The 13,000-nt window shown below is 38.1% G+C and overlaps 1 protein-coding gene across 3 annotated transcripts in view; it reads right to left on the bottom strand.

Moving 5' to 3' along the window:
- The window catches only part of LOC102218042 (serine/threonine-protein kinase BRSK2), a 181,927-nt gene that overhangs the window by 27,081 nt on the left and 141,846 nt on the right, over positions 1-13,000 (bottom strand). For all 3 annotated transcript variants that reach the window (XM_023325900.1, XM_023325910.1, XM_023325905.1), the window contains exons 5-9: positions 10,306-10,422; positions 6,031-6,064; positions 5,839-5,907; positions 3,635-3,781; positions 50-81 (exon numbers count right to left, since the gene is read on the bottom strand). In XM_023325900.1, coding sequence (XP_023181668.1) covers positions 50-81; positions 3,635-3,781; positions 5,839-5,907; positions 6,031-6,064; positions 10,306-10,422 — 399 coding nt within the window. The remainder of the gene's footprint in view (positions 1-49; positions 82-3,634; positions 3,782-5,838; positions 5,908-6,030; positions 6,065-10,305; positions 10,423-13,000) is intronic.

Below are 13,000 nucleotides of genomic sequence, written 5' to 3'. Positions count from 1 at the left end.
AAGGATGAAATTGGGGGCGTAAAAACCTGGTTAAAGGATGAGAACTTACATGTACCATGAGTGCTTCTGGATTTTTTCTAACTGTAAAAAAAAGAAAAGAAAAAAAGACATTAGTGTACAATTAAGTTCTTGTGACATTGTCTCATGATAAAAATAATCAGGTGTGGGGTCAGAATTGAGAAGAAGGAGAGGTTACACAGTGTTAGTTATGTCCCCTTAACCCTAATATTGCAGGGAAACAAAATTTCATAGTTAATGTACTTTTAAAAAGTAGGCACAAGGAAAAAAAATCATACTGATTTAAAGAGAAATGAAGAGAGTTTGAGTCATGAATGAGGAAGAGAGGACACAACTGAGCTTAAAACACACACGCTGCTGATCCTGACAATGTTCCGGTCTGGAGAAGAATCTTCCATCGTCATTCTTTTTCCATTTCTCTTAAGTTTTACAAGATTTGCTTCCCCTCTTAATCGCGCTACTGATGTAGATTGCTAAAGAGCCAAAAGCAAAGAGAGGCAGAAACAGCAAGCCAAAGGGCAACAAAGGAAGATGTCTGCCTCAATGACTCCTCCTTTCTTCAACAAGCCACAGACAGAAACAAGATCAATGTCACTGCTGGGACTTTTTAATTTCCTCATGCTGCTGTTGTAGAACCACAGGAGATGCACAGAGCAAGTCTAATTATTGTCACTCATTCAGAGTTCATGTGTATATGTCCCCATCAATGTCTTGATCGTCCCCACATCCCACAGTACCTACCTCTGTGTGGCAGTACTGATAAATGACTGTGTGAGATATTAGAGCAATTCAGAGAGGCTTTCAGGCTGGTTAGTGAGTTTCAGTGACTGGTGTCTGCCTCCGCAGAGGTCATGATATCGACAGAGATATTCTGGCTATCAGATACAGGCCAGTGGGTGACCTACTCTCGCTGCATTTTATTGGGGGCCTGGAGGCAGGACGGTGATATGATGCGCACTAATGTGGTCTGAAGTAAAAACTACCATTAACTGCACATGATCATTACATACTGAGGCAAAGCCTATATGGTTGTGTACAGTGCTGTGAAAAAGTATAAGAATTCTTTAGTTTTTGCCGTTTTAGAAATTTGATTATTATTATTTTTTTTTTTTGCTTGGTTGGCTTGGATAGGAAATTAGGCACGAGGTTCTAACAGAAAACTGGAGTAAAAGTGGTTACTCCAGCTAAAAAAAGAGACTTGTTGTGTCTCATTTTCAGAGCAGTTGTTCAGTGTTTCAGTGCTTTCAATCTTTTAGGATGATATTCGTCCCAAAAGGGTTTACAGTAGTTTTAGTTGACTCAAAACATAAAACTATTCAAAACTGACAAATATATCTTTAGAACAAAAAGATAAAGCTAAGTTTTAGGTGAGGTGTTGTCAAACCTTAGCAGTTTTCTCTCTGTGAAGAAATACTTGTCTGCCTTCAGGAAAAATAGGTAGACGAGACTAAAGTGGTCTAAACATCAGCGTTCAATGAGTTCAGCTGAATGCTCACGTTTCTGTCAAATTTCTATTGTGTCTTTCTCATGCTTTAAGAAGAACCTATCTATTGAACAAGACAATAGGATAATAACAAATATTCATACTGATATTTTAATGGCTACAGAAAGCAATATGGACACCAGCACCACTGTGACAAAAGTTCTCTAGTTGTTGCCCAAACAGAGAAAAGGGAATGTGTGTGATAAATTAGGCTTTTCCTTGTACACAAGCTGCATTTCAGCCCCCACCAAAAAGCTTCAAATCTAAATTAATTCCCCCCCCTCATGTTGCAAAGATCAATATTAGATCATTATTCAAACTTCTTTTTTTCCCCATAAGATAACTTTAATGACAGAACATGAAGAGCAGTATTACTCTATTTCAGGAAGAGATTCTGTAACAATTGGGCTCTTAGACATTTTTAAATGGTCCTATTAATGTCTGAACACCAAATCATGTGATTTGAGTTCAAGTTATCTGACCTGACACACAAAACGATGACTTCATTTACTCTAGTTCTTGCAACCTTTAAAGTGTGTCTTCCACATGGGGCCCTTTTCTGTCTGGGATGATTAGCTGTTTTAATGACATACTGTGTACTTCGACTAGAGAGCACAAGACAATCGTAATATCCACTGGTCTCCGGATGACTAACCACAGAGAGAAAGTTGAGAAAGTTTTTATTGTTGTGGAACCTTTGGTTTGTGAGATGTGATCTTTCATGCATCAACAAGCAAAGTCTAATTAACAAAAGCAAACAGACAGTTGTATAATTATCCTGTAAGTGGATCCATCAAACTTTCAGGAAGAAAATAAAGAATAAACAAGCCCTCGCCAAATAACCTCAGACCCCCTCTTGTTTCGCTGTCTGCCCTTGGGTGTTCTTGCCTCTTGTGGTGGTGCTCACCACTTATCTTTAAGGATTCTCACTCTGAAAAGCTATTTGACATTCTGTGAGGTTACAACACATCCTCTGAGCTCCGTTTGGAGCTAGGAGCGGGGAGCAGACAGATACCATATTCTCTCCCAGCAGTTTGGTCTTAGTGTAACCCTTTATCGAGGACACTGCTGTTTTCTGGTGGGCATATCCAGGGATCTCAGGGTGACCTGCCCTCATCTGAGAGAGGGGAGATGAGAATAAGCAAAACAGTGTGTATACAGCATAATAAAGAGCTGTGTTTTTTTTTTTACCTCATGTAGCTAAAATACTTGCAAATAGAATATACCTTTTTTAAAATACAGAATTTAATTTTTTATTTGCTGTAAAATGCTGTCATCGTTCTTGAAGTTATTCTGACAATGTGAAAGATAAGCTACGGCAAAAGGAAATGAAGCAGCAACATTTACCAACTGCGGTGTCACCACATTTCCTCACAGGCACAAGGATGAAAACTGTTGCACTGATTCATAAAGATACCAGAGCGCCTCGAGAGGGTGTGTGCATGCAGAATGTGTATAAAAAGCCGCTGCTTCATTTTACGGTGTGCAGCCAGAGTGGCAATGTGCAAAAAGGCGTTCTGGTCAGATGAAACACATACTTTACTTTATGGGACACAAAATCCTAGAGATGGCAAAAAAGCACCAAATACACATTTCTCACTTTGAAACATTGTAATCTTTAGAGATGCTTTGCTCAAACATGGACAGGAAAAGTGGAAGGAATTGTTAATCATCAAAAAAAAAAAATAGGGAAACTGTTCACCTACCAGGAAGACCACAGCCACCGCTGTGTTTTTAGATCATATTTAGATCATAACATATTGTTTTTAAGCAACATGTTACAGGCCGCTGCAGTAAAAGGTGGTTCCACACAGACTCAGTTTGATAAATACAAATGAACACCACAATTTTCTGAACTGAATATGTAGAGCCATTTGGTAAACAATGCAACCTTTTCTTTTAATTTCTAGATTATGCACTAATTTGTGTCAATATATCACAAAATCTTAAAACACATTGAAAATTGTAGTTATAATCTAGCAACTAATGTAATGTTAAAGGAATAGTCCTTCCACAAACTGGTAACTTCCATGGATTAACACAAATTTGCCAAATTGAAACTGGCTAATAAAAAAAATACAAAAACACAAAAATAACCACTGCTCTGCCTTTGAGCCTCTGAAATGAACTGACCGTTAGTCTTTTGGATGCGTCTACTTCAATCATGCCACGCAGAAGGTTCTGACAGTCTGGAGGAATAAAATGTGGCATGTGAAACACTCCCAACTTCACTTTCTCCAGAAGATTCCTTAGGTTGTCATCATCGAACGGCAGGGCGCCCTGAGGAAGCAAGGAAGCAGAGAATCAGTTGAGGCAGTCAGCAAAAAGGGGAAAAAAATCAGTTTGTAACATGTAATAATACATTTCATTTATAAATCGCTTCTCAAGACACTCATAGATGCTGAAATAGATAAATAACCTTCAACAAAGTGTAATTTGAAAGAGGAAAAAGATAACTGATCCACAATGCTACTAAGCAAACAAACAAACATAAATCCTATAAGTCTTCCAGGATAGTTTCCCCAACCCCAATTATTTAATTTTCACAGCAGAGCATTCTGTTAAGTGCAAAGCAACACAAACAAAAAAAAAAAAAAACAGCAGGGAGCCGAAAATGGGTCTTTTCTAATAATTACCCTGATTTTTCGTTTACCTCACTCATTTGGCATTCTTTCATCAGAGTCATTTATCAAAGAGTACTGACACCTCACAGATGTGGCTGTGTGATGAATGGCAGCCTCCATCAAAGGACAAGATGGAGGAGAGGAAACCGGCAGGAAAGACAGACAGATTGGCTGACAAATGAAGAGTAAGTGGGGGGAGAAAAGGAAAGGGTAGACTTGTGTAACAGATTATCTGAGTGCAGTGTAACTGCTGGGGAGTATCCCTGTCTCTCACAATCAGACAAATGGTTAGCTTCCAGCCAGACAGCAGGAGGAAACAGAAGAACAATTCTAGTGTTTCTACAGGCAAACAGTAGCCAAAAATATATATATATAACTTTTTTTGGTGTGAAAGAAGGGTCAAGATCAGAAAACAGTAAACATTCCCAGGTTTACATACCAAAAGTTTGTCTGAGACAGTAATACGGAGTGGAAGAAGCAAAAGAAGAGAGAAATACACAAAGCCTACAGCAAAAAGTTGCCATGTCAGTGTTGATATTTATTTTGGGCTCCCTTCTTTCAGCTTGGCTACATGAATTATTTATTAGGCAGAAGTGTGCAGGAACTCCACTACAGCAGTTAATGTAACAAAGCTTAAAGGGGTGTATGGTTGGGGGACCCACAGACATAATGTAGCTGGAGAATAGATCTTATTTTAGATACCACAGAGTGTTTAATGCAAGATAAGCACTGAAAAGACGCTTTGGATTGCAATTGAGTAAAAGTAATGTGTTTGACATTTTGGGAGAAGAGCTTGGAAGAAGTTGTAACCATAAACTTCAATGTATTTTATCTGGATTTTATGTGATTGACCAACACAACATATTGCACAATTGAGAGGCAAAAGAAAGAAAACACATTTTCTATTTATGTTTTATACAAAGAAAAAAATGTAAAAAATTGGAAACCATTTTTCTATTACCAATTTTTACTCCTAGGACCCCAAATGATATAAGTTCAACCAATTGCTTTCAAAAATCACCAAATCAGTAAAAGAAAGGTTGGCTGTAAACAGTTTTATTTTTGTGGGGCTGTGAAGGCAGGATATATTTGTTAAGAGGACGTTGCATCGTGAAGACCAAGGAACATGCCAGACAGGTTGGGAATAAAGTGACATTGAATGGCTTACATCATAAAACAATATGCCACTGCCAACATTATGCCAAAAATATAAAATATTCCACAACTTCAGAAAGGCTGAGACATGTAATTTCAGGCAAGTAGAGCAATAATCAAACTCGAAGCCAAAAGTCTCTTGGTAGTGGCCATTAGTTGTGAACTGAGCAAAGATATTATTCAAAAAATCTATAAAAAGTCCCAGAAGGCGCTCTGGTCCTGAGAGACCAGAATTTAACTTGTTAGACCACATGCAAAACACTGTGTGGTGGGAAACCAACACCATGAATCATTCTGAACACACCAAACTCACAGAGAAACTGGTGGGGATGATATAGTTAAACACAGGACACTTCCGAAAGAAAACCTGACAGAGGCTCTAAACAATGTGAAACAGGGATGAAAGTTTAATTTCCAGCAGGGTAACATCTAAAAGTCTATTCATTCAAGTTGCCAGCAGAAACCCGAAGGAAATCATGCTGGCCAGTAGCCCTGCAGACTTTAACCTGCTTTTCAGTCCATTTTCAACCTCTCAGCAAAGAAAGAGTTGGGACTCACCACTAAAAGAGCAAAAAGAATGACCCCACAGCTCCAGACATCTGCTTTCCTCCCATCGTACTTCTCTCCCTGAAGGAAAGAGGATTTGTTTATCAAGTTCAGACAGGGTTGTTGATATTACCAACATTTTTAATAAAAACTGAATACATTAATGCTGAAAAAATATTGTGAGGAGTGAAAAAAATCTCTTACCCTTATGACTTCTGGGCATGCATAGTGTGGCGATCTGGAAAACAGAAAAACAGCTTAAAAAACAAACTAAACAAGCAAGAGGAGAAAAGTCAACAGACTCTAAAGTAAGTCAGTAATGCAGTCACTGTAGTCTGATAAACAAACAGCTCTCTAAAACACATTAGATAGTAAACATATCCACTGTACATAGATCAAGGTGCTTCCATGGTTTAGACATCCTGAGGGTGTTCGGATGTCGTCCTCTTGGTTTTTCAGTCAAGGGCATCTTCCGACAGCAGACGGTAACCAGACCCACTAATCTTTACAGCCTCTGGATGGCCTGACAGTAAAGCCAATGACTAGATTGACACATCAATATCATATGAAGATTTATGGAGCGAGCCCACTAAAACTCCTCTGTAATCCTCCAGCTGCAGCTGAGGAGTAAACTTGTTATTCCTTCTATAAATTTCTGCAGAACTATGACATTCTCGTGTTTCAAAATTAATTAACTTGGAGTAAAAATAAGATCTCTGCATCGCCCTGTAATTAGCTTCATTAAACAGCCTGTTACAAACCATTCACTTGTCTACTTAAACCTCTGAACCCTTTGAGATGTGTCCTCCACGGCTCCGTCTCCTTCTGTCTAGTGCCAGGGTATCTGACGTTAATGAAGGCCCATCCAGGGCTGTTTTCTTGTAAACTCATAAATACTAGCCTTGATGACCCGACTCCTTGAGCTGTCACAATACTGGCCAATCACACCACCAGCACTTCAATGGGGTAAGTGAGCCTATGCAAATATGTCCTTCCTGATTTGAAGTGTCACAGTGCACAATGCATTTAAGTAGGAAGGGAAAAAAAGACATTTGTAGTATCAATGTGTCATGAGCATCACGGCATACAAACCACAACTGGAATCTGCCTAGACATATACTTGGTATTTAAAGGTCTTAAAGGTTGATCACAGTGCAGAGGAGAAAACAAATAAAATATGTCTGAGATTAATCCTTTATTAGTATTAGGAAAAAAAATGTCACAAAGATACAGTATATCCACAGCACATGTGCAGATTGTCTTCTCCCTGATACGTTCTGGCAAACACATTGTTTGCTTATATGATCTATTAAGGCAGAATCTGTGTATGGGAAAACACTGTTACAATGTGTGAAATTTAATCTCAAAAAGAGGCTTACAGACGCAACAGCAACAAAAACATGCTGACAATTTTACAGTTCCTGATTCAAAAAGTAATCTAGGAAGAAAAGGGAGCCTCTAAGGTTTTACAATAGTTTTAAGAGATTTAACAAAAAAAAAAGACCTTCAATAAATTTACATATCAAATAAATAACTACTAAAAATGAGGTTCAAAAATTTCAAAGTAATCTATGGCTTGCTCAATACAAATATTTAGTCAAGATTAAAATCCATGGTGTTTAGTTCGTCATAATAAGCGCTGCAGGATTTGCCACTTGTCTTCCAAATTGGGGATACATTTGTGGCTCATTATCTCGTCATTTGGCAATTTCACTTTACATTTACAAAAATGTAAAGTGGATAACTTCATTGATAACTTCAATAGAAGTAGATGCATCTAAGACTTGAAAAAGTATCATTACTTCTCTGAAACTAGAACATGCCAGTCATAAATGTTTTCCCTTCCCTTCCACTGAAATTTTGCATTCAATTAAAAAAGTATGGAATATCTTTCCTTCCATTTAAGTGGTCAAAAATATCAATGAGATGCTTCTTTCCCAGAATCAGCTCTACTGACTGAGACCTGCAACTTTTTTTAAGCAGCAAGGTGAAATGGAACAAATACTTTTTTTTCAATCTCAGAGTAAACAATGAGATAGTGTTGGTCGACTTATTTCACTGTCTATGTGTGCTTTGGATAAAAAAAACAAACTTAAGATTTAGAGAAATATTCAGTAGATAATCAGCTGAAAACAACAGATGTGCAAACATGTTTATAAGTCTAATATTTCACACTCTTGCAACTCTTCTCGATAAACACTGACCTGCTGATAACAGCTATGTGTTGTCTTGGAAAATAAAACTTTGGCTTATTTACTGGGAAGAATGAACTGATAATGAATGTTTCAGACCAGGTGTTATATACTTATGGAACTGATAACGGAGTTTTCAGTGAAGATGTTTTTTCTTCTTAATCCAACCGAAACTCCTTTGAACCAGATTTGATTTAGGGACAGAGGTACCAATTAACCACAGATGGGAGAAACTTAGAGAAACTCCCTACAGGAGAGAGATGGGTGGAAGGCACCGTGTACGTGACTGATAAGATATAAAAGGAGAATTTTATGTGTTAAGTTTCACTTCTTCTTCTTCTCTCTTGCTTTTCTTTTCTCACAGCTGAATTAGTTTTTACTATAATGCATACAATATACTTTGCCATATCAAACATGGGTGTGCTGGTATAATACACAATGTAAATCTTTGGAGCCATATTTATGGCTCCACCACTTTAAACATGTTACAAATATAATTATGAAACATGGATAAACCCACAGTTGAGTTTGTTTAGACATGTGATTCCCTTGCTCCATGTTTGTAAGCACTTGCTAGTTCCTCTGCTCCTTTAACGCATCTGCGGGTCTCCATGTATTTATATGTCGGATGTTCTCTGAGGTCCCTGCCACCCTTCGCCCTCCCCTACCCCCACTACCTGAGGCAAGTCTCATCTCCACTCGGCTCCATTACCCAAAGCAAATGGAATACATTTGTGTCAGACTGCCGCATGGTGAGAGGGGACCCAGATAAATCTGTTTAATTAAAAAGTGTCATATCTGCACTTAGGGATGGGGCAACCAGAAGAGCATGAATAATCAATAACCACAATTACAGTTTATGGCACAAGTATTGGACTCCAGCAGATAAACATGTAGACACACTGCCCACACATTTCTGAGACACGCTCACAGAGTGATGATGGATCTGAAGGCAAAAAGAAGAAGCAGAAAAAAAACTTCTAGACCTACTTTGGAATATGCATACCTCAAACATTAAACTCAGCAAATGCAATGCACCTGGATGACATTAGAAATTCAACCAAAAAAAATGCAAGGTAAAGTACATTAAAGAACAGATGGACTTAGTTAATAGATACTGCTGAGTAAGTAGTGCTAAAAATGTCTTACTTCACAGTAATCACTGTTAAAAGGTGACGTTTTCTGATTCACATATTCTATAGGCATGACAATATGTGCACATACAGTTGGGCTGTTCTCTACCAATGAGTCACAAGAGTTTAGGCATTAGTGCTACTGATGGAAAAAAAATTATGCAACAGTTTCAGCTGGATGAATGCATCTGCATAATCATGCTGAAGTGGCCATGCATATGATGGGAGGATGAGAAGGACAGAGAAAGAGGGAGGGATAAACTGAGATCCTCATCTCTTCCTCGTGAACATATGTACTTTCTAAATTGCACGGATGTGACATTTCAGTTTAATCTGGACGGAGACAATCTGTGCAGGGCGCAGATGTCACAGGGCCTTCAAATCACCCAAATCTGAAAGCAGTTATATGACAAAGCAAAAATACTCCTGACAACATTCACATTAAAACACGCAGAATTATCCTAATTCTGATCTGGCTCGTTTCATTCATTTTATTTATGGTCAAGGCAGCAAGAGTGTGAGAAACCTAACGTCAGTAACAAGAAGTCTGAATGGCTACAGAAATACTGCTGTTTTATCTTTTTGAAACTTTCAACCTCTGTCAAGGGATATGCTATATTTGCAAAAACAATGTAATGTTTGCTATTTAAGAGATTACAAAAGGAGCCGGTGATTGGTGTTTTTAAAGCAAACTGTGAAAAAGTTATTTAATTCAGACAGTTCAAGTTTAAAAAAGGAGCACTCATAACACGGGGACTTCAGGCTTCTACTTGGTAACAGCTCTCTGAAAGTGACTTCACCTACAGGCAAATTCATTGTAGTTGTAGGATTGATGAGGCTAGTGAAATGGTAAATGTTAGATCATAAACTCCTCTGTGAGAGGGAAGGAGATGGAGATCAGTAATGTTTGGCCAAGGTCCTGGCCGTGCTCCGAGACAGTAGATGGCAAAAGTCTCTACTCCGAAGATTTACACTGGGAGGTTTAGGAAAGCGGCTGACCTGTTCACTCCACTAATCATTCCCTGCTTTTTTTACTCCTCTACTAAAACTGTAAGGAATATTTACATTTATAGCAGTTTCTAGCTTGCTAGATTTCTACACTGTATGATATGACTTAATGTGTTATAGTGGTAAATGCTTTTGATTGCACTTACCCGCAGCTGGTTTCCAATAGGCTGTCTCCAACCTGAAGAGAGGCCATACCAAAGTCTGCTATCCTGATGTTGTTCTTTTCATCTAGCAAAAGGTTCTCAGGCTTTAGATCCCTGTGGCTGTAAAACAGGAACAGAAACCAGTTAATGAAACATGAAAAAGACAAGATTATCTGATCTAATAAAGGAAACTGAGGAGAAACAAAAGGTCTTATTGAAAGGTCTATCAAACACCATAAACATTTTTGTGCCTGGAAAGAACAAAGCATCTTAACCTGCCCCTTTTCTGTGTGCAACATCTCTCTTTGATCTGTCATGTTGAAGCCACACAGCTCCCGCCTCAGTGTTGGGATAGTACAAGGTGTGACAGACCTCCTGCTGTGTCCTTTCCCCCCATCTTCTTCCCTCTCATCTCCCAGACAGCCACCAGCAAATGGGTGGCGAAATTGGGGATTCAGGGGAAGCCTGCCTCAGCGGTGGTGTTCATTAACTGCCATTCATTACCACTAAACACAGCAGGGGGGATAATATCCAGTGGACATCAACTTCCGACTTAAAATGGACCACTGAGAGGAATAACCTTCTCATGTCGTGGATGCTGAGGCTGTGTCTGAGGTTAAAGTCTCAATTTCGATGAGTAACAGTCGTAAGAGGAGCTGGGATACCATTTTATTGTGCATTTAGCATCCCTTTCAGGGATTGGGGTTATGTTACATCAGACTCTTCCACTCTGGAAATGTTTGCAAAGACTGAGAACTACTTTAGAAGTGTGTGCAAAACACTGTGTGCAAGCACTGATATTAATCCATCTGTTTTGTCAGCACTATCCAAAAAGCTGTACATAAATGTTTAAACACTGTTTCAGTCAAGCATTTCATTTCTGTGGACAAGCAAAACATTTCCAAAAGGTCTTATAATGAAGGTAAAATATTTGCTTAGCACTTCAAGCATGATGAAAAAGTTATTTTCCAATTGTGCAAAATTACCAAAATAAGGCACAAGGGTTTGAAGCAAATGATCTGGAATCCTGCGTGCCTATTTATTTAGAGCAGTTCAATCCCTGAATACAGAGTGTAGCACAACTGCAATCTCCTAAGACATGGCTGTCCATCTATAATAAAAAAGCCAGGGAACACTATTGTGAATCAGAGAAGAAACAAAGAAGCTAAAGATAACTCTGGAGGAGTCATAGAAGCCAAAATAATCAAAGCACTGTAATGTGCAAGAATGGCTCAGTCAAAGTCCAAGACCTGAGAGGCTGTAGCTAAACTTAAAATGAGATTTTAACAAAGCCTCTCCTACAAATCTAAGTGGATTTCAGGTATTTTGCAAAGAACTTTAACAGCAAAGTTGATTGAGACTTTATAAGACTTGCAGCCATATTAAAACAAAAGTATCAACTTAATATTGTCCTGAGTAAATACTTTGAATTGACTCAAGATAACCGAAAACATATATGCTTATTGTATATCCAAATCACAGTAGAGCATTATTTCGAGTTTGTCTATCTTATAAAATCCTAGTTATGTCATTGTAATGTAAAATATTCCATAATATTTTACTTGCATATTGCAAAGCACAGTACAATATGCAACACAACTCTGAAAATGCTTTTTGACATTGTATAGAATTTAGATAAACCCATGTTGCGTATTTAAACAATTTATAAATTGGAGTGCTAACATTAAGATATGATTGATAATGAGACAAATACTGTGATTTGGTTTGTAAACTGTGCTCCTTCTATGTGAATCTAAAGAAATTCAGATTACAAAAGAGCAATGCAACGGAAGATGCATTTTACATGTTATTGTGACATGACTGTGTGTTGATGTGAAAAACCAAGCAAGCTTCTAAAAAACCAGTTAAGAACCAGCTATACCAGCTATGGTACAGTCATGGAAGAACTGAGTTTGTGAAAAAAAAACAACAACTTTTTACCCTCCAAAATGACTTCCCTTGTTCTTGTTAAAAAGCTCTCTTATTAGTCTACCAGATTTTATGAATATCTAATCACTATTTTTGATGTTCGTTGGCAAACCTTTGAAGTTTGTAAAGCATTGTAAAGCACTGACAAAATTCTGCCTTTGACAAAGGCAGAGGAAAAGATTTCTTCAGAGGTTTCATCAATGAATTTTACATTAGGACATGAGCTGGACAGCGGAGCTGTGCAGAACTTCTCTAGAGTCTGCCCCACCCTCAAAAATGTTTTACAGTCAAGCTGTTTTCTTTGATATTCCTTTTTATTAATTCTGCAGTGTCTTTTCTTTCTTTAATTCTCCAGTCCCTGTTTTTTAAAACTCTCAAATTGTACTAAGCATATATACTAAATAAGCTCAATGTTGTGTCATATTTAGCTGCGTGCTTTCAAACTTAATCAATGTTAGACTCTCTTAACTTCTCACAATACATTCCCAAATGGGGTTGAAAAGCCACAGAGCTGTCTAAACGTCATAAGCTTTACTTTCATCTTCTCTTAAAGCCAATGTTGGGAAAGGGGAGATGGCACCATAGTTGAATACGTCAGCCTTTGAACAATGCTTCATCAGAATGGACATTTAACCTCAGATGACATCAATTGTTGTACAACTCATTTCCTGCCCTCGGGGAGAAGCTGTCAGCAGGTTCGTTATCATGCTGGCAGTTTCTGTGATCCAAGCTATAATTGAAATAAGATACAGATAGCATTTAAAACAGT

Source organism: Xiphophorus maculatus, chromosome 2 (assembly GCF_002775205.1).
Source record: "Xiphophorus maculatus strain JP 163 A chromosome 2, X_maculatus-5.0-male, whole genome shotgun sequence".
NCBI classification, from domain to species: Eukaryota; Metazoa; Chordata; class Actinopteri; order Cyprinodontiformes; family Poeciliidae; genus Xiphophorus; species Xiphophorus maculatus.
The sequence above is the reverse complement of the archived record's forward strand: the minus strand, read 5'-3'. Positions and strand labels throughout refer to the sequence as shown.